Source organism: Motacilla alba, chromosome 7 (genome assembly GCF_015832195.1).
Source record: "Motacilla alba alba isolate MOTALB_02 chromosome 7, Motacilla_alba_V1.0_pri, whole genome shotgun sequence".
Taxonomy (NCBI): Eukaryota; Metazoa; Chordata; class Aves; order Passeriformes; family Motacillidae; genus Motacilla; species Motacilla alba.
Window position 1 is genome coordinate 35454765 of NC_052022.1, and position 23795 is coordinate 35478559.

Here is a 23795-nt window from a genome sequence, read left to right on the forward strand (position 1 = left end):
AATAACTCCCCATGACAGCCATTAACAACTTCTGAAAAGGTCTCATATTCAGGTGTTTCAGAGCACCTAACTTTATTTATACTAAACAAGCACAGAAAACTAGAGGACATGAAGCAAAACTACAGTTATTTTCAGTTAGGTGGAACCAGCAAGCTGTTATGTGTGATCTCAATATTCTACAGGCTAAATATTTAAAGAGATAAGCAAAGAACATGTGCCCTTTGCCAAGTGGAAACCTGTATTGGCTTGCCCAAACAAAAGTGTATTTCTACACAGAGAGACAGGCATGGAAGGTAACTGCCCAACTACAACACACATGAATATGAGTGTGAAAATCAGTACTGACTCTCCACAAAAAAATAGGAAGAACAAATATAATATAAGGGCCAGATCTCCATTCATGTGAGTACCAGCTTTCAATACTTCCTATGCTTCAAAACAACAATCAAAGGTGTTTTCTGAGGATGGTGCCCCTTTACAAATTTGGCTTTGTTTACCCAAAATATAAGTTATTATTGCTACCCCGTCTATTATCCACATACATATCTTGTTGGGGAGGGTGACTTCTTTCCTTAACATCAGCTTGGAGAAGAGCAGGCCTCTTTGTTTCTCATTCCAGAAGGGCAGGTAGCTGTTGTATTCAATCCAGTAAGATGGAAGCAGTGGGAAGTACCAGGGAGCAGCCATGCCATATCTACCTGAAGGAACAGGAGTCTCATTCAGCTATCTGTTCCTCAGGAAGTGCCACGGTTGGGGTGTACTCAAAACAGCAAAAATTAACTTCACAGAGATTTCTTGATATGCTCATGCACTACCAGGACTTGGCAGAGACTTTTTCTGATTGGCACAATAGGAGGCACTCACTAATTTGTTATTCTGAGTAACTCCATAGCTGGAGGGCAGGAGAACTTTACATTTTCCACTGGGTAGATTTCCGTATGCCAGTGGACTGCTTCATTAGGTGGGGAAGAAAAGCAAAAGACAAATGTACTGGCTCTTGCCCAAGGCAGGAATTACTTTTTGAAACCAAATGATGTAAGTAACACAGCTCAAAATCACTCGGCTGACAAATGCAGTCTAACATGCTCCACTCTCACCCACCAGACTGCAGTCACACCCTCCTGTGTCCTTGGCTTCAGCTTCTTCAGGACACCCACCTACCCGAGTGGCAGGCTGAGAAACCCTAATTCTCCCTTGCTCTGCTTTCTCTCAGTGCCATTAATAGGCTCAGACATCCACAAAGTCATGCTCCCTTTGGTCTGGGACAGAGAGTGTGCACTGTCTCACTGCCTCAGCCAGCTCTGTGTTCACTGTTCTCCAAAAGAGGTGCTACAGCACCACCCTCAATGCTCTGCATCCTTACCTGGGAAAACATTCCTTATGTACCACCCCAGGATGAAGTAAATGAAGGAGTCTATCAGAATGAGCCAGCACATCCAGCCAAAGGAAGTGTTGTCTCCAATCATTGGGGACTTGTACATGTTGTCCCACTGCAGTCCTGCAGAGAGCAATTGAGAAATACAATCAGAACCCCTCTCAGCCAGTGAAACACCACCCCCAGGAGAGCTCAAAGCCTGGCTTTGTCAGCCATAAACTCACCTATGCCCTGTGCCTCGTAGCGAGCAATGTATTGACTTGCATAACTGAAGGCAGTTGGAGACAACAGACTCTGGGGAATAAACAAAATTGAAAACAAGAAACCTTTGAATTAGTCTCAAAGTCAGGTCAGTCAACCAATCAGGTACCTCACTGGGTTATTCCAATAGCCAGAAAAATGAGCATTGGGTTTGTTTTTTTCCCAGCAGTCACAAGGAGCACTGGACCAGGCCTGTGATGGCAATTGCTACCTGGTGACAGGCTGAAATGACTCCTTAGAGCTTGACTTTCTTTTGCTTCCACACCCAGGACACAGCTTCCTCCCTCATACAGGGCTTTATTTTAGGCTTTTGAAATACAGCAGTGCTTGAGAATCACCTCATGGAGCCATGTGGTTAATTCTTTTACCACTTGCAATAATAGATGTCATTTCCTGAATTTGGTGACGAGTCTGGCTTCTGCAACCTAACACCTACCTACTCTGCCCCTTGGTAAGAAACTGGGCTTTATATCTGCTCCCATGTGTAGGAATTTGAGACACAGGAAGCCAAAGGATGATCTGAGGCAGCAATGAGCAGAGCTACCCTGCTACCCAAAGCCCCCACTGAGACAGCCTGGTTTTTCAGAGCGGGCGAAAGCGACCCGTTTTCCTTTGCAATTCCAAAGGGGAAAGTACGTAGTTCAAACTACTGCGATTCAGCTGGCAGGTGGGAACTCACTAAAATTCCACAAGGAGTGCCTTCAGTCAAGGGACACAGCTAATTCCAGGTGTCCCCTCAAGAGGGCCACGGCCAACTCTCCCACCGTGCCTGTCGCCACCCGCTGATGGAATTCAGAAAGGCACGAGATACAAGGAGAGCTGGAGTGTAGCGAGGTCCCTGCCTCCACACACTGCCTGGGAATAAGGAGAAGCAGAACTCACCAGGAGGCTCTTGACAGAGAAGCTCAAGTGGTTCTCGATGACGAGCAGCACGATGAAGGGGAAGAAGGTGAGGATGTAGACGAGGCTGCCCACCAAGGCCGCGATGTTGGTGTTGTTGAAGAAAACACTGATAAAGTAGCTCATGGCTATGATGGACAGGCTGTAGTCCATCAGGTACAGGAACAGGAGTGCTGTGTCTGTTTTGGGAAGGATCTCACCCACTTTCAGAACAACAATGAGGAAGGTGACAGTAATCAGGAGGAAGATGGCGCACTCGATGAACCAGGCGATGAAATGGCTGCTGGCATTGACACCCATCATCTTCATGTACTGCACAGAGGAAGGTAAAAATAACAATCACAAGTGGCATTTGAGAGAAATCAAGAGATCTTTATGCTGATATTGAATGATTTCTTTTTCCAGCTTCTGGACAGGGCCTGCAACGAGACCATGCTCATTCTGTCCAGGGACAAACCATGCACTCCCATTTCAGGAATGCCCAAGGTTTGCAAAGCAGTCTGTTGGAAAAGAACAGCCCAGACAGGACCTGCAAAGATCAAGTGTCACAGCCCACAGGCTCCAAAGCAGCTTCCTCCCTTACATTTGTACATTTTCTAAAGCCTTTTGGTTGTTTTTTTAAAATAATGATAATTGATCCAGTGTCTTAAGCCTAAAAGCTCTCAAATGTCTTTGAAACCAGACTTTTCTCACAAAACCCCAAGACAAAAAATAACAGCTAAATTACCATGGTCAGAAGGAAGAAATATTAATTTATAGTAGCTGATGATTGATTTCCCATACTTGCATAAAACTGTAAATTTGTATTGATAAACAGAGAAGAAACGACATGTGCTGGTGTCTTCTTGTGGATTATTACACAGCTAAAAATAGTGATGCCCTGGTCCTTGGAGACAGTGAAAATGGTTGCCCAAATTAGAGTAGGGGGCTGTCAGGGAGCACACAGTGGGGTTCATTCATTTCCCATCTCATCACAGGTCAGAGTGTCCTTTCTTGGACGTGTTTTTGGTGAATCAGTATTTGTCTCCATGGGGTTGGATAAAAACCAAAACTGCTCAAAGCTTTTCTTGCTCGCTGAAGTTTAGTTTGACAAAAGTTCTTTGCTGTTCATCTCTGTTGACAGTGATCACACTGAAAACTTGAGTTAATTTAATACATTCCCAATGTCTCAATGTCATTTCTTTTCCAACAGGCAACCTGAATGAAGAATTTCATTTCAGAGGAGCTGATGTAATATGTAGCACCTTCTGAAATATTAAGTATAATAACTTCAAGGATAGGAAATAAGTCACTTTTCATGTCTTTGTCCCCAGTAAGTATGACTCAAAGTCAATTTTTAGAGAGCTTTAAATCTTCAGAAACCCTGTAATTTTGTGAGATGCCCATGTTTCCCGTGTTCAGCACTGCAAAGCAATATTCCCTCCTCTTGAAGGGCAAACACCCTGCATTTCCATGGCTTTGAGCTTGGTTATAATGTCAGAATTCACACACTGCAGGTCAAACAATAGATATCTGGAATATTTCCCTTAATGCTTGTTTTGCTCCATTTAATATTGAACATCAGACACACTAACCACGACTAAGGAAAATCTGTTTATAATTCTGCACGCCCCAGAAAGTTTCCCCATACCTCATAAAGCCTCAGATCTTTCTCCTGGACAAGTGTTTTAACAAAATCAGCTATAAACAGCACCCAGGCAGCCATCAGAGCAAATGGAAGGGAGTAGGTCACGCTGGTTAAGAACCTGTAAAAGGCAAAAGCAGGCTTTAGCTGAATACAAAATATTCTGGGGATTAAGGCTTTATACAAGAATATATTTTTCAGAACAATACTCTGGCACAGGAAAAGACACGCTTATATTTCAAAATGTGGAGTAAAATTAATAATTACAAAAAAAAGGACTCCTTTGCCATTGCACTGGATTTTCTATTCATCAAACTCCTGACTGCTCAGATTTTTTTTTTTTTAATGTTGCAGAGGGATTTCCTTGCTCAGCAGCACCACTGGCAGGAGCAGGAAGCAGCATGGGCAGTGGCATCTCCTGGCTCTCCGATGGGCTGCATTCCATTTGGAAACATCATATAATTCCCAGCTCTGTTCCCAGATATAATGGCCAAATTCCATGATCAGGCCATATTTCCTGGTGTTGGAGTCTGGATGTGGGTGCTTTCCTACAGGTTGTCTGTCCTACCACCCCCCAGGACAGGCAGACCCAGAGCACATTTACTGGCTCCTCATTTTAGTTAAAACCTTCTTCCAGTGCCAAATGTGTGAAAAAAAAACCAAAAAAAAACCAAAACCAAAACAATGGCCAAAAATAAATTTCTCCTTTTTCAATGGAAAGCAAGTTGATACACCAGGAGATCCCCTTCACTGCATCTGCAGGGCTTGTGCTTTCCTCCTTAATTTCTAAACCTGACTTAAAACCCACAGCCCGTGTTATTACTGGAATAATGTACAATAACAGTGATAAATTAATATTCTATTTGTTTTCTAACTTTTTTTTTGCTGTAAAGCTGAAAATTTCCTATAAACCAGCATTTTAGGAAATGCTTCCAGGCAAATGAAGCCTTATTTAGAAAGAATCAGGGAAGGCTCCTAAAAATTCAGCATACAACACCTCTTATGTACTGTTATATATATATATATATATATATATATTCTCCCCTCTTTTCTCTCCAGGGTGATAACTGTGCAATAACAATCAATAAGCAGGCATTTTGTGATGACTTCTGCTGGATACAAATCCAAAGCCTTGAGGTATTTTAATAATTGAGCAAACACCTCCCTCAAAATGGGCTGGGGAGGGAAACCCAAAGGCAAGTGCTTTTCCCAGCAGGCCAAGAACAAAAAGGAGCAGACAGCACTGGAGTCAGTGCTTCCAGCAGGCAGTTAATCACTGCACAAAACTCTCTCTCAGCAATAACCCAGGAGTTTGCTGCAGAACTGGGTTTGGGTGCTTCCTTCCTGCTTCCTGGGCGCCTCACATGCTGCTCCCCTGAGGAGGGGTTATGGGTGCCCAGCTCTCTTCAGTGACAGCTGACACAGGAGATGAACAGCTCTGCTGTGGCTCCTAAATGATATCTTATAGCTCCCAAAAAATCTTTTGGCTCATGCAGTTGGCATGGAGGTTTTTCAGCAGGAAAAGCTCCTAGGCCCAGCCTATCTCTTTGCTCCAAGGGAGAGCCTCAGTCAGGGCACAGTGATCCTCACATCTATCAATACTTCTGCTGAACATCCTCCAGTGCTCCCTGATGGACACTGAAATCCCTTCCCTGTGTGTTTTCCACTCAGTTTGGCCACTGTAAAGCTCATAAACCTAGGCACCCTTTTTTTTCCTCCCAATTAATCAATTTTCTAAGTTCTGCTGCATTGTCTACATGTGAACACCTGCAGAACAAGCCAAGACTCATATTTAACCAAGTTCTGCCAACTCTCAACCCCACTATGTGCAGTAAAACAGGGACAGGGAGTTTTACCTGCTGTAAAACCTACAGCTACCACCACAATCCAGGTATAATAAACCACTGAAAACAAAAGATTAGGCAAACTAAACAGACCATCTTAGAGTCAAAGATTCCCTCTTTTGTTCAGCCCCTTGAGAAAAAAGCCCAACTGAACAGAATTAAATTCTTTTTATGCTACGTGAGTATGTTATGAAGGAATGGTGAAGTCCACCAGTCACACAAGACGAGCTGACACAAAACACGAAGGCAAAAGCCACCCAAACTTACATATCCTTGTTGTAGCAGGGGTAAGGCATGGCCTGGACCTGAACAGCTATTTCCTCTGGTTTCTTGCCAGTCTGCAGTTCAATGATGGCCCTTTCAATGCTGTCCTGGATGTAGATGAAGGCCCGGCTGTAAATCTGGCTCTGGGAGGTGGAGTTGTGCGGGCCCACAGTCCAGATGCGCTCGCGGATCCTGTTGGTGGTTTGAGTGATCCTGCTGCTCATTCGGATCGTGTAGTTGAGCACAGGAGGGAGGGACAGGCCCCCGGCAACCGAGTGGCCAGGCCTTGAAGGCAGCTTGAAAATGATACCTGGGAAAAGAAAGAGAAAAGGAAAAGGATTTCCTTTGGAGTCGACAGCACACACAGATATGTGTCGGAACTCAGAATGTCCCGCAGACATTCTCGGACGTTCCAGACCCAGGTCAAAAGCATCTGAGACCCTGGCATGCAGCCAGAGACCCCTGTGGCTTTGAATCTGACCCATGGAACAGTTTACCAACTTTGCAGGAAGAACAAGAAGTCACAAAAGTTTAGGTATTGTAGTAGAAGTAGTCACGAAGTGAAAGGAAGGATTTCTGAGTGCTGTACAGGGGGGTTTTAAGCCTTGTACGCAGGGGTCCAAGTTTTGTACATGGGGGTCAGGGGATTCTAAGATGGAGGGACTTGGGTGTGCCCTGTCCTCCTTCTTTCTCCTTCCTAGCCTCCATGTCTTTGGTGATGCTGGCACTCACAGATTAGTTTAGAGTAGAAAGTCACCATTCAATATAGATAGTAGGCATTGGAGAAAAAGTATAAACATGTAACACGTAATGTATGATATAAAAGATGGCACCAGCCCCTGGGAGGGCAGTGTGCCTTTGTCTGACCTGCTGAAGGGGCCACAGCAGTTCAGGAGAAGAATCTTTTAGATAACCAACAATAAACAACCTAAAGAACAGACAACAGAGGACTACTGAGTCTTTCTTCGAAGGCACGGGTTGGAGGAGGGACTTTTCCATCTTTTGGGGTCACCCCAATCCGGGGGTGAAACCCCACAGATATGTAGGGACTTCTCATTTTTACAAGGCTTCTTCACAGAAATTTTTCTATCCAGAACATTTTTCCTGATTATTCCATATATAAAAACATATGATAGAATGGAGGATAAACAGAGAAGAAAACTGCTACTATGGGAAAGGACAAATATTATCAGGGTTTGGAGTTCCAAGAGAAGCAGAAGTTTCTATCTGCTCCTTAATTATGAAGTATAAAACCAAACAGGTCACAGGATTTATGAGTGGATCTAATCTTTAAATATTAAGATGTATTAATGATACAAATGTAAGTTCCTATTTCCTGCTCCCTCCACACCTCTCTGCAGTCTGATCCCACAATCCAATCCCACGAATGTGAAAAGTGTGACTTAGAAGACCCAGCACAAAATTATGGTGCTTGGCTGGAATATCTCAAGTGATTTATGACCTTCTAACAAATTGAATTGTCTCATATTTGGACTTGAGGATCTTAAAGGTCTTTTCCAACCTGAATGATTCCGTGATACCTTTCTTGATTAAAGTACCTTTTCCTGTACCAGCTTGAAAGGAAATGGCTGCACAAAGATCACCTTGGGGCAGTGGGATTTTATTCAAACTGAGAATTAACCAAGAGAAATCACCACCAGGCAGGGGAGGTGTAAGGGAAGAGGAGGTATGAAAAGGAGGTCTCAATGTGCAGGTCCCACACACACCTCCTCCAAAGGGGGTGTGGGTGGGAGCTGTGACCCACAACAGTTGCTGGTGAAAAGCCAAATATTTTATGCTGCATTCCCACACTCTATGAGGCAAAATTTAACTGTCAGGGGAATTTGGGATTGTCACATACTTGCAAACAGCTCGTTCTTCAGGAAGAGCTCCTTAGCCACCGCTTCCATCTCATCCAAGTCCTTCACTGCCCGAATGCGGTTGAAGGAGACGCAGGAGGACACGTTCACAGCCAGGGCAGCCAAAGTGTTCAGCTGCTCAACAACATCCGCATTGTTCTGCAATTCCAGCCGGATATCATCTAGGGAAACACCCCACAGACAAACCCTCCAGCATCACTACACCCAGCAAAAATCCCGCTCCATCTTTCCACTCCTTCACGCTGATGATGACACCAGAAAGGAGGAAAGAAAATAAACCAAAACCCATCATGCTAAATATGCAGCGTGAAATACATTTCTGCACTCAGCAATGCAATGAAGGCATGCTGTTGACCCAGTTTTTATGTTAATCATTTGTAATATGCTCGTGAGTTTGCCTTTGGGAGGATGCCAGCAATGGGATGTGACAGCCATCCCAAATCAGAAGTCCCCACTAACCTGCTGAGGCTCTAGACACGCACATGGTGCTCACCATTCCTTCCACACCCTCTAGTTTAGGATGTAATCAACTCGCCTGTTGAGCTGCTGTGTCTCGGGGGAGGGCATGCTTTATCCAAGCACATCAAGGCAGAGCTGTGAGCGCTGTGCTGATGTGTGGACTGAACCTGATGCTGCAGTTAATAAAGATGCTGCTGTTTGCTGGCAGGTTTCAAAGGTGGCTGCATAATGCAAGGTAACTAATATGGAACAGCTGCTGCAGGTACCGTGGCTTTATGGGGAGTTAAAGCAGGAGTTGTTGCTCATGAATAACACAGGGGTCATCACCAACTGGATGGAAATGACTGCAACAGACCATAATCACTCCTGGCTGCTGCTGGGATCTGCTGGCACAGTCCAGATTTATGGTGACATGCCTGGCCACTCACTGCAAAAGCAGGTAGGGACAGCAAGGCTGGCAGGAAGGGACTGTGATCCCCATGCTGTGCACTCACAGGGGATGTACCACCACCAGTGTTGCTGGCGATTCTCACAGAGCACAGCACCAAACGTCACCTTGGAGGACCATGCAGGCCCACCAGAGAACAGCAAACTGCAGCAGGGCATCCCCTGCATTGATGCCTCTGGCTCCATCAGCCTGGGTACATTTCTGATCCCTGGCTTTTCTGCTCTGGAGAACTTCTCATCTGAACCTCGCTGCGATGCAAGGGAGCTCCCCACGACATTTTCCAGCCGAGTCCCAGGTAGCTCATTACGGCTAAACAGTGTCCTCCAGTGGTCACACACCATGGCAAAGTCTCCCATCCCTCCAGCTCTGAGCACCCAGGAGAAACATCTCTTCACACCAGCGCTCTGCTCTCTAAGAGCCTTTTCCCTGGAAGATTTCTGCATCACAGCTGGGATTGCCTTGCCCTGGAGCTTCCAGCATGGGCCAGAGAAGAGCAGACATGGGGAAGGCTGCAGCTGGCTGACTCTGGAGCTCCCAGGCCTGAAGTACAAGTAAGGAAGAGGGCAGCACATCATGGACACACTTACCCAGCTCATTTATCTGACTCAGGAGCTCAGCTGCATCCAAATCCACCATCAGCTTGATAAAAACCTGCACAAAGGGATTCTGCAGGGCGTTCTATCAACAAGCAGAGAAAGACAAAGCATCAGTTTGACCAGAAGCTTCTTGAGCTCACACACTGTGTACTTCTAAAACATAACAGAGCAGCTGTCTTCACTAGGTATTTGTACTGCCCCCTCCCTCCTCCCTTCACTCTGCATCAGGATGGGGAAATGCCAGCAGTGGGAATGTCATAGAGAGCTCTCTGTGTCCAAGTCAGTGCTTCTTTGAGCCAAGAAAGGATGCCTACTGAATCTCCACCAGGCACTAGAGTCCCATCAAAAAAAAAAAAAAAGGACAATTTTAGTTATTCTAGAAGTAAATTTCCCTTGTGTCTGTTTTAAGTCCTGTGAACACAGCCAGTGCACAATGCATAGGCAACCAAAACTTGGAGATCAGCACAGGTTTTTGTTTGGCAGAATATTTCATTATTCCACCAATGACTGCAACCAGCAGAGAATATTTCATTTCACTTTTGCATATTCCACTCTGGATTTTCTCTTGGTGCCATGGAAATTAGAATGAATTCCAGCCCCTAAAATTAACTGCTAATGCTTTTGGCTTCCAGGGATCTCATTTTTGTAAGAAAAGGAGACAATTTTTACTACAGAGAAGGGGAAACAAGTGTGTGTAACATTACAGTCTACTGCTTTCTTTATCCAAGCAAGGCTAGGCTTCTTAGGAGGGGGAAAAAGAAATTTTATTTACATTCACTGAGGTAAAAAACATCTTCCAGCTCTTATGTGTGTACCCAGAACTACACGCTTATTATAGATACTGTTTCATTTTCTGAAAAATTCATTTCTTGCCTAGTCTTGGCTGGCTGGATCAGTCCATCAAGCAGAAAGTTAATTTACAAACTGAAGAGTGTTCCCTGCTCATCTTAGCCCTCCAGCAGGCCCCAGCACAGCCAGGGTCAGGGAGCATATTACAAACAGTTCATGTGAGAAAGAGAATTTGCAGGGAAAGGTGAGTCAGGAGCATCTCTGTTAAGGGAACAGGCAGGCACAGAAACTGTGAAGTCCAGGACACCCTGAGAGGGGTCTCCCCAGCTGACCTAAGATGTCCCTGGAACCCCAGTTTACTTCAGTGAACAAATCCATCCTCTCAGGTCCCTCCTGGCAAGAGACAGAGGGGAGGTGGGAAGTCATACCTTGATCATTGGAACTGTCTGGTTTAACTTAGTCAGTGAATTCAGGATGACAGGAGACTGATCCAGCCACTCCTGGGACTTCAGGGCTAGCTCAGCCATCTGCTCCAGGGTTGCATTTGACTACAAAAGAAGCCCACAACATATCAGGATTAATTTATTCATTACCTTACAGGTTTTAACCACTAAATAAAACAATAAAACAGCTGAGACCAAATTTGTTTTCCTTAGGATTTTTCCCAGCATACCCTCATTGTTTGGCAAAATGCCTTTTAACACACTGAATTTATGCAAGTACTTTAAAATATTGTATTTAGAGCATGTCTTGAATATCTGCTTTCCTTCTGCCTCTGGTCTGCCTGTGAACAAGCATTGGTTACAGCATTTGTCCCGGGAGGCACATCTCTCCTGCTGGCTGAAAATATGGGGGTGAAACTTGATAAAATGAAGGCCTTCAACAATTGTCCTATAAATATTAGACCAACAGCAGCTTCTGGAAGGAAGACTCAACCAAAGAGAAAAGATGACTCATATGGCCAGCAAGGCAAGTAGGAAAAGATAATTTGATGAATACTCCAAACAGTGAGAAAGCAGCCCTCTGCTTCCCAGGGAAACAAGCCTGTGCTAGATAAATTACAACCCTTTGCAGTGGGTGTAGCCTGATGTCCTGGAACAGAGCCATACCTTTCCCATGATTGCTCGAGTTTCTGGGGTATCTGGTGTGAAAAGGATCTTCCCAAGCACCATTGGTTTTAGGAAAGACCAAATCAAAGCTCCAGTGGGGGTCTTGACCAGGTCCAGGTAAAAGGATAAGCAAAACGGGGCTGCAAGGGGAGAAAAGCAAACAAATTGCACAGAGAACAAACAGACCAGACACAAGAAAGCTGCCGGTGTGTTTTTTCTCCCTTCTGCCCAGTTTGTTGCTGCGGCCAGTGAATGACTTCAGGGCCTTCTTCACTGACTGATCTAATGCATCTTGACAAAAGCATTCCACCCCCAAGATCTCCTGTTGCTGAACTCAAGACAACAAGAGTCTCGCCGTTCGAGCCAACATTATCTGCTTGAAGGTTAAATGGAGTTTTGTGAACTCAGAGGAGCTAATAATGCCAGTACAGTCAGAAAAACTACACATCAAGAAAAAGCAGTGACCTGTCGAGCCCTAGGACCAGATCATCAACAAATGGGAGACAGTGCAGTGTCAAGCACTGCTCTGCTGCACAGGCAGTTTTCCCTTTGAACATTTATGGAAATAAACCACCAATAATTAGGGCAGTGCAGATCTTCAGCTACCATAAATAATGAGCACTTACAGCCCTCAGAGACATACAGAGAATAGCTCAGCACTAGATCTGTCTGGAAACAGCAGAGTTCAGCTCTGAAATGTTTGTGCCCTAGGGAAAAGCCAGACTTACTGGAATCCTGAGGAATCCCATATTTCCTCATCAGCTTTTGGACATAGACATCCTCTGCATGAGAACTGTTGCTTACGGGGTCTCCAAAGTCTGGAAGCAAAGACTCAAAAAACAGGGGTGTGATCTCCTGGTTGCAGAGGACTTTTGACATGGATTTAAAAGTGCCATGTGTTATCCCAGAGCTGTTCGGTTTAAACAGCGCCTGCAGAAAAGACAAAACACAAACAAATCCTGCACACTGAAAGCACCCCACCTGGAGAGAAATAACAGAATGAGAAGGAAAGGACTGAACATTTTTATACTGCTTTCTTATGAGAGGTTTGCATTTACAAAAACAGGAGCTTTCCATAGAAATCATGCGTTTTTTTTATTATGACAGAGGTGGCACATTTATTTCCAGGTAAGACAGCCAATGTGGGAAGTGCCTACAATGTGTGCAGAGAAATTCCCTACGATGTGTGCCTGCTGACATTCACACACCTGGGTTACAACACACATTTGTCACATGGATGTGCACATCACTGTCCCCATCTAGTCCATGGCTGCACGTGGCTCTGCAATGTGCAGGCAGAATGATGACCAGGAACAATTCCTGTCACTTGTGCTCTCCTGGACTATGGATCAGAGATGGATTGGGCGCTGTGCTGGATGAAGGCAGTGCACCCTGGAGTTACTGCAGCTGTCAGAGCAGTAATGGGTTTGTACTGAATGTTTTGGGCTGGCTCGAGGCTTTGGGTGTGATCTAATGCACACTAAAGCTAAGGCAGTTTTTTGCTGCTGACTTTGGTGGGTTTGCCTTTAGTGGGCAGTTCTCCAGCTGTTTTCACCAGCTGATCCTTCCAGTATTTTGCTGGAAGTCCTCCCTTCTTCAAGACATTATTGCACCAAGTGTTCCTCCCACAGCACGTGCTCCCCACTCATGAGCACATGATGGTCCCACTGCTCCAAATCAAAACTCTCCCAGGAGCATTCCTGGGAGAGTCTGAGCAGTAGAAAGCAACAAGACCTCCCTAAAGGATAACAGCAAACTTACCTGACTGCTGTTTTCTGGGAAAGATGCTTCCAGAAGAGCATCAATCAACACAGAATCACAGAATGGATTGGGTTGGAAGAGACCATAAAGCTCATCTCATTCCAACCTCCTGCCATGGGCAGGGACACCTGCCAGAAGCCCCATCCAGCTTGGCCTTGAACACTTCCAGAGAGAAGTTTGATAGAGCTTTTCCTCAGAACACTGTTGCTTTGAAACAGAATCTATAGTTTAATGCACCTGCGGCTTCTAGGGTAAGAAATTACTGTGGAAACAATTTCGTGGTATTTTGCCTCAAAAGCTCATGCAGACTACACATACCTTAGTCAGTGGCATTTTCCTGGACTGTTGGAGCTTTTTCAGGGAATGAATAGCTTGTAGCAGTGGATCAATGCCAGATTCAACCTGGTGTCTGAAATATTTCATTTTTGTCAGAAGGCCTAACATCTTGTCCATGGGTTTCTGAAGTTCCTTGGGGAAAAACATCTGCAAGAGGCAGGAAGGAAATCAATTATGATGAGCAGGAATCGGCGTGCACAGGCATGCACACGCCCATATTGTGTTAACTCAAACATGAGCACTGTGGGATTTTCAAAACTGCAAGGAGGCTTTACAGATTGGGTGTCCCATGGGAAATGAATGGGATTTGTATTCCTTAATCCCTGAGCACTTCTGCAAACCATTCAGCTGAACATGACCAAATCTAACAGTGTGTTTCCAAACACCTACAGTTGGGAGGTATGTGTCATGTACTGGCTGGGATGTGATCAAATCTCTCATTTCACACAGCACAGGTGTCAAACTCTATGAGTGACTTTTGACCTGAGCCCAAATTCATTGGCATCGTCATTTAACAACTCTTTTTTTGCCCAGGATCACTCCTGTATTTTTAAATAACATGCTCAGTATTCACTTCTCTGTGAATCTTTTCTTAGATGCTGTTGCTATAGCTGGGGGGGGGGTGGGGAATTTCAATAACTTAATAACTTTGTAGTTCCAAATAGATAGCAAAAAGGTATTTTATAGGACTTTTTCCAGGGCTTCCCTTTTCTAGGAATCAAAAAATTTGGCTCACTTTTGGGTCATCTGGGAGTGTTCAAGAGGTTGTGACAGCACATAAAGGATACTAGCAGACAGGGAGGCATTTAGAGTAGGTCCAGTGCCTTTAAATGAGGTTTGCTGCTTTACACCAGCTGGGATTCTCATTTATATCCACGCTGCCACAGCATGGATATGCAATAAAACTTGCTGCATGAGCAAAGCCTGATCTTTGGCTTGTGTAAATCAGTGTAGCTTCTGGCCACTGCAATGATATTTTATAACCTTTCAGCCACGGCGTGCAGCAAAGACTGTAGAAAGCACTCTAAAAATCCAGCACTAACCTTGTATAAGAAATTGTAAACGTCCAAGTGTCTCAGCAGGGTGACCCCTAGGAGGTAGATCCTGCGAGTCCTCTCTGGCAGAGGGAGGCTGCACAGCTCCTGCACCACCACTTGCAGCTGTGGGTCCTCGGGAAGGGTGCTGCAGGACTCCAGCTGCAGCATCTGTGAGAGGAGCTGGGTGTGCACAAAGGAAAGAAGAGAATTGTTAGGGGTGCACTGCACACTCCACCATGCCTGGATTCATCTTGCCTGGCTGTTCTTTCCACAGAGCCATATTTCAACCACCCAAGAACCAGAAAATGCCTGCCCATTACTCCTGCTCCCAGGGACAAATCCTAAGGACTGTGTTTTACTACCCAGCTTGCATAGTAGTAAAAACTTTTGTGGCTTCCATTTCTCATTGACTGATGCATGTGAAGTTTGGAAAAGAGCATGCTCTTTGGGGCCCAGTCCAGACAAGATGGCTGGGAAAGGGAAAAGCATCTGATCTCTGCTTGCAGGAGCAGGAGGCTGAGGAAGGGAAGCTCATCTCTCATTCTGGGAGGGCACTTTTGGACCCTGGTGCTCTCACACATTGTGGTTATAAATGTACTTTTCCACCTGGACTGGGACAACTTCCCAGTGATCAGGACTGACCGAAGACCCTGCTCAGCCCCCATTAGTGTGTCCCAGAGAGCCTTGCCCTGCTCCAGATCAGAGCCATCCCTCTCCAGGCAGCGCCTGGCTGCTGACCAGCTCCTGGTGACAGCCAGAGGGACCATATGGCTCCCAGTCCCCAATGGCTGGGTTGACAACAGTCATGCTCCTACTGCATTCCTGGTGGCTATCCCAACCCACAACACACTCTGCAATCCTCTGTCTATCCCTGTGGGGTTATCTGTGCTGTCACACACCCAGTGACCTGCTCAGCTGCATTCACTATCAAATTACAGTTTTAATGGTCTGAGCAGTAGAAAGCAACAAGACCTCCCTAAAGGATAACAGCAAACTTACCTGACTGCTGTTTTCTGGGAAAGATGCTTCCAGAAGAGCATCAATGCTGGCTGCGGACATTCCTGTTGTGTTTCTGAGGTCCTCTTTGAGCTGGTCCAGATTTTTAAACACATCTCTTAACTTTTCTGGAATGAACAGTCAAAGAACAATTGATGTTACAGCTTTCTCCAGACACGCAGCAAATCTCAAGCACACGGAGAAGACTTCATGTGAAGTATGGGAGTGTGGTACCTCATGGTAAGAGGTAAGAAAAAAAGTTTAAAAAAACTTGGAACATTACTTCCTACATTTTACAGTCTGGTTTGTGGGCTGAAGTTATCACCTCTCAGGACAGCAAAATTTGCTCAGATGGGAAGACTTGGTTCTTTCTTTGTAAAGAAAACAAAGCGTGGTCTTGAACAGGCTCTAGAAGTACCCCAGATAAAGGATGCCAAGGTCATGGTGTATGGTTATTTCATTAATACCAGTTCTTCCTGGCAGCTAGGCAATTCTGGGATTTCCAGCAGTCAGTGTGGTACCAGTGGTGATGTTTACCAGCACTGTAAAGAAAATACAGAAGAGTACCTTGCTTGCTTGAGTCTGTTAAACCCTCGGTGACATTCAACATGGAATTCAAAGTGGCCATATACTGAGGAACCTCTTGGAAGAAAGCAATTTCTGGTACATTTTCTTGAAGCCTGAATTGGAAAAACAAAACAGCAAACAAAACTGAGAATATAAAGAGAAGGCAGGAAGTCATTTCACAAACAGAATACTAAAACAGTCTAGTTCAGAGAGAGAGCCTCACCACTTGAGCTGCGCCTGGATGCCCGTGGCATCTCCAATGAGTACATTCTGGAGCTCCTGGGAGATCCTCCTGTGACTCAGCACGCTGGTCACAAGCTGGCTGCTCAGCTCAGCAGCACGGAGGAGCTGCTCCTGAGACTGGCCTTGCTCACACAGCTCCCCAAAGGGAACCTCAGGGAGGTGGCAGAGCTGCTGGATGGACTGAAAGCTCTCATGGTCACACAGAAGTGCTGTCAGATCCTGGAGGCGAGAGATCTTCAAAGGACATTTTGAAAAAAGGAAGACAAATGCACAAACACTAGTTAGGTGACAGAATTATAAGAGGCAAGCTTTAAAGAGTCTAGCTGTCCCTTCCTGTCTCTCCTTAGGACTAAGATTTTGAAATATATATATATATTTAGTTCTTTCAAAAGGTCTCCAATGGAACAGCTTGTGACAATCATTGTGTGAGCTTCTGGCAGACCTGGCTGGATCTGATAAACCTTGCAAACCTTAACATGTCACTTCCCCTGCCCAACACACTTAGACAGCAGTACTCCACTGGACTTGCCTGTTTACTAATTAATCTCCTCAGAGACCAAATAAATCTGCCTTGCACAACAGGTTTAGCCTTTCAGATACCACCTGGTCATCTTCTGCAGCACAGGAAAGGGACTTGGCCAGAAGTCAGAGCTTCCTCATCTGCCAACCCCTGTAAAATTATAGTCCTTTGCTATTATGGGCTTCCCTCTTGTCTGACATCATTATTTACATTATCAGGCTGTTATGGGAAGAATTATTTTCAGCTTTATGCCCTTAAGTACCTGTCACACTGAGGCTCATCATATTATTGTTACAGATATATTACAGAGCAACAACATTGCAAGCTGCTGTATTTTTTAAAAGGACTTTTAAATGCTATTTCTCATATGGAGCAATAGACTAAAGTGCATGCATGCTATTAGTGCAGTCAGGAACGCATGGGCTAAGAAGCATTTTATTCAAATGAGGCACTGCCAAACCCCAAGCTGGTGAGGGAACTCCATGAATCAATGCTGGTGCTTAATCTCAGGAGCCATTCTGGTGTTGTGTGACATCTGGGGCCAGAGGAGCATGTGGGGACTTGACTCCAGCCATGCTGGTGCTGGTACAGCTCCTTAGGCACAGCAGAAACCCAGTTAGTCACGCTGCTAACTGCCAATTAGGAGTGCACAATTCCACGGATTTTCAGCAGGGCAGAGGTATCTAATCCCTATCTGTGCCTTCCAGAACTCCTCCCTGTCTCCTCCAAGTGAAGCTGAGGCATCCTAGAATGACTGCAGCTCTACAAGGTGCTTCAGGAAGTCTCAATGTACTGAATTTTAAAACTAGTGGTGCACTGAGGAATATGCTGCCACTGGCCATCTCTGCAGGGCTCATCCTCCTGGGACAGCTGGTGGGAAACAGAGCCATCCTATCCAGCACATGGGAGGACAGGAACACCTCTACCTTCCCTGGAAAATGGGTGTACACTCAGTAGGGACAGATAAAAAAACAAGTTCCTCAACCAGTTTACAGGTGACCTTCAAATACAGGCAGCAGGCAGAACACAGAGTTTCAGTCCTAGTTTGTATCAGCTGTTCTCTTAAGAAAACTTTTTTCCATATGCTGTTTTTCAAAACCAGCACTGCACATTCATGTATCACTGCGGGATGTCCTTCAAGTCAGCATTTTAAGCAGACTCACTTTTAGCTTCAGGAGCTCTGGTATGGATGAATGTTTCTCAGAGGCATTATTTTGCATAAAAGAGTTCTTTTTCAGATGAGTTTGCTTCAAAAGCAGTGTGATGTTTTCTGTGCAGGGGAAAAAAACAATAGTTACTCCAGACAAGAATGCCAGAAACTTCCCAGATGGGAATATCAGCACTTTTATTCTGAGGCCAACTGGGCATTGCTATTTTCCACCAAACCCCCATGGCTGAGGACCTCTGAAATGACAGAGCAAGGCCTAAATTGCAATCTGGATTATAAGGGATTGAGTTCAAGTAGATGCTCTGTTCCTAGTGAAATCCACCCCATCCTGGTAATAGGTGCACAGGTAAAACCTCTGGGGTGTTACAATAAGCACAAATGATGAGTATCTATGTGAAATACCATGTTAACTCTCAGAAATAACTGCTGTCATATTACAGCTACATAAAGCTGTGAAGGGAAAGAGGTTTCTATTTGTAAGATTGCTTTGTCTGAATGTCAGCAACCTGTCATCACACTGAGGAGAAGAGATGTGCCTTCTGGAGAGACCGGGATGGAAACTCATAATCCCAACGTGACACAACTCAAACAAAACCCCAGTCTGGCTTCCCCAGGTCTCACAGCTCCAGTTAATTGCCAGCAGATAAAACCATGTAGCACCGTTCCTTCCCACCATTAGGCAAAACACATTGCAGCTGAGGCCCCTCAGCATTAATGAAATCATGGTCACCTGTCAATTCCCCGTCTTCAGCTTCTGCAGAATTTATTAAACACATCAGGTAAGGGTTATAGCTGTTATTCGCTGTCACCTGCAAGATGGTGTTTTGAAATTCTAGAAACAGAAATCTGAAAAATAAGACAGGAATTTAAATCAGCTTCTCTTTCAAAAAACAAGGTATGTATTAGTGAGCGACCTGTCAGCTGTGGATGCTGCTCCTCAGCAGAGTAAATAAGAATTCCAGATGAAAGCTATCTCTCCTACGTGGGTACCCCCCCCCCCAGTTTTATTCCATCAGTTCTTTTTGCTGTTATTTCCCAAAGCTGTCATTCACTCTCAAAATAAGAAAACACACTTGAAAAGTTCACATCTATGTGATGGATGCATTACACAGATGGAAAGGCACACCTAAGGGAGACTGAGGATCAAAAATTAGAGAGTCATCCCACAAAGGAAGGTTTTCCCAAGAGCCTACCACTGGTGGTGAGACTCTGTTCCACTGTGCATTGATACGTGTGCCAACACACAGAATTTTTTGTACATCTGACTTTCAGCTGTACAGCTCAAGGAGAAGTTTCCTCTTCTTCAATTTAACCCACATTATACCTTGTGTCCTAAATTACAGTGATTGCAGGCTTAGGTTGTTCCACTGGAAGAAAATTCCATACTTCTCATGCTGGAATGAGAATGGTGGTCACAACCCATCCATGGAATTACAATACCCAAAGCCCAAACTCACTGTGTGATCAAGCTGGTTGGGGACAGGGTGTGGTCCCTCAGTGTCCAAGGCAGGGTCTTGTTGTAAAGGGTTTCTGCCATGACAGTGAAGTGATGAGCAACGATATCAATCACACTGTCAAAACTGGTTTTGTTGGAGGGAAAAGCTGAGCTGGAACTTATATTGAATTCATTTAGCAGGCCAGGGATGTTCAGCTCATTGAGAATGTAGAGGGTGGCTTCTGTGATTTCTAGAGCTGACAGATCACTGGCAGAGTCACTTGCCACTGCTTCCAACAGCCTTGCAAGGGAAGCTCCTTCAGCTGGATTCCTTTTGGTGCTGAGGAAGCTGTCAAACACATCCCAGGCACTCGTGTAGAAACTGCCTATGATGAGGCTTTGCTGGAGCCTCTGCAGCAGGCTGTGGAGCTCAGCCTGTGCCACCCTGGAGAGCGTGGTCAGGTTATTCCAGCCTGTGGCACTGCCAGAGGAATCCAGGGAGCTCAGCACTGTTTCATTCAGCAGGGCAGGAAGGAGCACATTCAGAAGCTGGGATGGGGACACATCACCCACATCCTGGGCTGGGAGGGGGCACGAGGCATCACCCTGCACCAGCCCCTCCGTGGCTGCACTCAGAGCTCTCAGCTTCTCCTGCAGCCACGAGTTCCCCAGCTCAGAGACAAGGTTTAACTTGGAGAGGAAACTCAGAGACAAGCGCAGAGCTCGGGTGAGGCACGACAGCTCCTTGGAAAAGCTCTCCCTGCTGTGGTTGTAGGCAGCAGCAAACTCTGGGGACAGTTTCAGGTTGCTTATGGCCAGCTGGAACACCCTGGCAAAGGTGTCATTGCTCCCTGTCCCACTCTCCACGCCCAAGGAATCCAAGAGGGGCTTGCAGGGGCTCCTGCCCGAGGACTCCCTTAGAGTGGCATTTTCAAACAGCACCTCAAGGCCTATGTCAAGCAGATCTTCAAAGGAGCAGTTCTGGAGTGTCCTGTAGCCATTGCTGCTGTGCTCAAGGAAAGGATCCAGGGCTAATCTCAAGAACTCCCATATTTTTGCCTGCAGTGAGGTATTGTGCTGTGAGGGAGATTGGCTGAACTCCTGCAGCAGCAAACGTGAGAAATTATAGACAGTGTCCATTTTTTCCTCAAATGTTTTGTTTAAGTTGGTGTCATGAAGAACTTTCATTCCTGCTCCCCACATTTCCATCAGTCTCTGGGTATAGTTACTGTAAGAATCAAGTAACAGGCTGAGAGATTCAAGCTCACTGATGTTATACCTTTTCTGCAAACCTTTCAAAGATAAGATACCTCTCTGCATGGCCAGCAAGTACGTGGAGATGTTGTTTCCCCTGGAGTCCTCTTCATCATACAGCTCAAAGATGGAAGATGCAAAGTTTAGCAGCTGCTTCAGCTCCTCACTGAAAGGAAGGCTGGAGTCATTTTCCATTGTATTTAGCAGATTTTGCAGCATGTCCAGAAGTGACTGGGCAGTGAGACTGTCTGTATGACTCCAGTTCAATGACTGGAGACCTTCAGCAATGTGCCAGAAAGCATCAAGTTCATTTTCCTGCTTTCCAGGAGGGAGCTTCTCCATTAGCTTAGACAAAGAAGAGATCAGCAGATAATGATCACTGGTATTCACCTTTGCCATGGCACCAAGAAGTTTCTCAAGGGACAGAAGGTGATCTGCAAAATTTTCAGAAGTTTCAGGGGTCAACAAGAAGTCAGAAAATAATGATGACACTTTTTCATTTGTGCTGAGATAATTTTCAATGTCTTCAAGCGAGATTGCATCGAGTGCAAGCATTTTGATAACCTCCCGTGCATTCTCCACATTAAAATGAGTCCTGTTTAAAATTATCTCATTCCATATCACTGCAGCCATAGTCAGAACATCTTGATTTTCTTTTCCATAGGGATTAGAGTAGAACAGTCCTTCACCACTCCCTTCATACAGAGGAAGTATTTCTTGAAACATTCTTTCCAAGTCCAGTGTGTTGTCTGTGGCAGAAGTTGAACTGAAAAAGAGTTTTAATGAACTATACAAATCACTCAGATCTGAGGATTCCATTGCTTCAGTAGAATTATGAAAAATCTGGCGCACCAATGCTTTTCCAGGAGCCACCCCAAAGTCCACGAGGATCAGAGCTTTCTTCATCATTTGCAGGAGTTCCACATATTCACCCACTTCTGTCAGGCTCCATTTGGAGGTCAGCAGGCTGCCAGTGGCACGCCACAGCCGGGAGAAGTGTCCCCACTCGGGCTGGCTGGAAGCAGCTCTGCCCACCTGCAGCAGCTCGTAGAGACTGCTGTTCCTCATGGAAGCAGGCGCTGACAGGTGGGAAAACACAGGCAGCCCGTGCCAGTCTGCTGAGCTGCCAGAGGAATCCAGGGAGCTCAGCACTGTTTCATTCAGCAGGGCAGGAAGGAGCACGTTCAGAAGCTGGGACGGGGACACATCACCCACATCCTGGGCTGGGAGGGGGCACGAGGCATCACCCTGCACCAGCCCCTCCGTGGCTGCACTCAGAGCTCTCACCCTCTCCTGCAGCCACGAGTTCCCCAGCTCAGAGACAAGGTTTAACTTGGAGAGGAAACTCAGAGACAAGCGCAGAGCTCGGGTGAGGCATGACAGCTCCTTGGAAAAGCTCTCCCTGCTGTGGTTGTAGGCAGCAGCAAACTCTGGGGACAGTTTCAGGTTGCTTATGGCCAGCTGGAACACCCTGGCAAAGGTGTCATTGCTCCCCGTCCCACTCTCCACGTCCAAGGAATCCAAGAGGGGCTTGCAGGGGCTCCTGCCCGAGGACTCCCTTAGAGTGGCATTTTCAAACAGCACCTCAAGGCCTATGTCAAGCAGATCTTCAAAGGAGCAGTTCTGGAGTGTCCTGTAGCCATTGCTGCTGTGCTGAAGGAAAGGATCCAGGGCTAATCTCAAGAACTCCCATATTTTTGCCTGTAGTGAGGTATTGTGCTGTGAGAGCAACTGGCTGAACTCCTGCAGTAGCAGATGTGTTAAATTATAGATGGGGTTAATTATGTCTTCACTGGAACCTTCACTGGCACTTGTATAGTGAAGGATTTTCATTCCTGTTCTTAGAAGTTCAGACAAGCTCTCCAAGGTTTTGTTGTTAAAATTAAAGAAAAGATCTATAGATTTTAATGTACTGACATTATAATTCAGCTGTAAGTCTTTTAAGATGTACAACGTCTTCTGGATGGCTTGAGTGACTTGTGAGATATTGGCTACTCCAGAGCTTTCCCCAAACTCTTTAAACACAGCTGTTATGAATTCTGACAGCTGATCCAACTCTTCACTGAGGACACCACTTGATTTATTACTCAGCTTTTGCAAATGGCTGTTCAACACCTCCAAGAACTGCCCATAGGCGACGATGGCTGTGTTATTCCACCTCATGGATCTCAGCTTCTCCCCAATGCGCCAGTAGACGTTCAACTCATCCCACCAGGCCTCACCCATGGACTTCTCTACCCCCCTCATCAGCTCCAACACAGGCAGCAGAAGGTACTGATAACCTACATTTGTGCCTATCATTCTAAAAAACATCTTCTCCAGAGCCAGGAGCTGCTCTGGGAAGTTTCTGTAGGACTCAGGCTCAAGCAGATCATCAGAAAACACAGATGGCATTTCTTGCATTCCATTCAAACGGTCTCTGAGACCTTCCAGAATTGGAAGAGAGCTTGTGGAGAGCAACATTTTGAGAGCATCCTTAGTTTTCAATGTACTAAAATTGGAATTACTTAGGAGAGCTGGATTCCAAAGCATTGTAGCTAATTTTAAAGCCCTCTGAATTTCTTTCCACTGGGTCATTGTATTGAAAATGGAAGTCCCATTAAAGTCACTCTGTAATTGCAGTGATGTGAAGTTATAGATTTCATCAATTATTTCCTTATTATATGGTTCCTTTAATTTATAATCATGATGTGGATTCGTTCCCAGTTCAAGAAATGCATACAATTTCTGTAATGTTTCATTCTTCAAATTTCTGAATAGATTTAAGCTTTTTAATTCACTTCTATTCATTTTTTCCTCAAAGCCTTTTAAACGATGTAGATGCTTTTGTATGGCTTCTAAATCATCTGAATTAATGGACCTCTTGGAGTGCTTTCCACCAATCTCTGGTGACTTTATTTTTCTGGAGGGGAACAAAAATGTGTTTTAG

The 23795-nt window shown here is 45.3% G+C and overlaps 1 protein-coding gene across 4 annotated transcripts in view; it reads right to left on the reverse strand.

The window, feature by feature from the left end:
* ABCA12 (ATP binding cassette subfamily A member 12) overlaps window positions 1-23795 on the reverse strand; it is a 103107-nt gene that overhangs the window by 30338 nt on the left and 48974 nt on the right. For all 4 annotated transcript variants that reach the window (XM_038142591.1, XM_038142590.1, XM_038142586.1 and 1 more), the window contains 19 exons: window positions 19635-23768; window positions 18908-19023; window positions 18173-18279; window positions 16470-16723; window positions 16247-16359; window positions 15683-15807; window positions 14690-14863; window positions 13629-13793; window positions 12278-12479; window positions 11550-11689; window positions 10869-10988; window positions 9643-9733; window positions 8130-8309; window positions 6272-6578; window positions 4167-4281; window positions 2519-2848; window positions 1600-1669; window positions 1364-1498; window positions 543-698 (listed from right to left, as the gene is read on the reverse strand). In XM_038142591.1, the coding sequence (XP_037998519.1) occupies window positions 543-698; window positions 1364-1498; window positions 1600-1669; window positions 2519-2848; window positions 4167-4281; window positions 6272-6578; window positions 8130-8309; window positions 9643-9733; window positions 10869-10988; window positions 11550-11689; window positions 12278-12479; window positions 13629-13793; window positions 14690-14863; window positions 15683-15807; window positions 16247-16359; window positions 16470-16723; window positions 18173-18279; window positions 18908-19023; window positions 19635-23768 (7034 nt within the window). The remainder of the gene's footprint in view (window positions 1-542; window positions 699-1363; window positions 1499-1599; window positions 1670-2518; window positions 2849-4166; window positions 4282-6271; window positions 6579-8129; window positions 8310-9642; window positions 9734-10868; window positions 10989-11549; window positions 11690-12277; window positions 12480-13628; window positions 13794-14689; window positions 14864-15682; window positions 15808-16246; window positions 16360-16469; window positions 16724-18172; window positions 18280-18907; window positions 19024-19634; window positions 23769-23795) is intronic.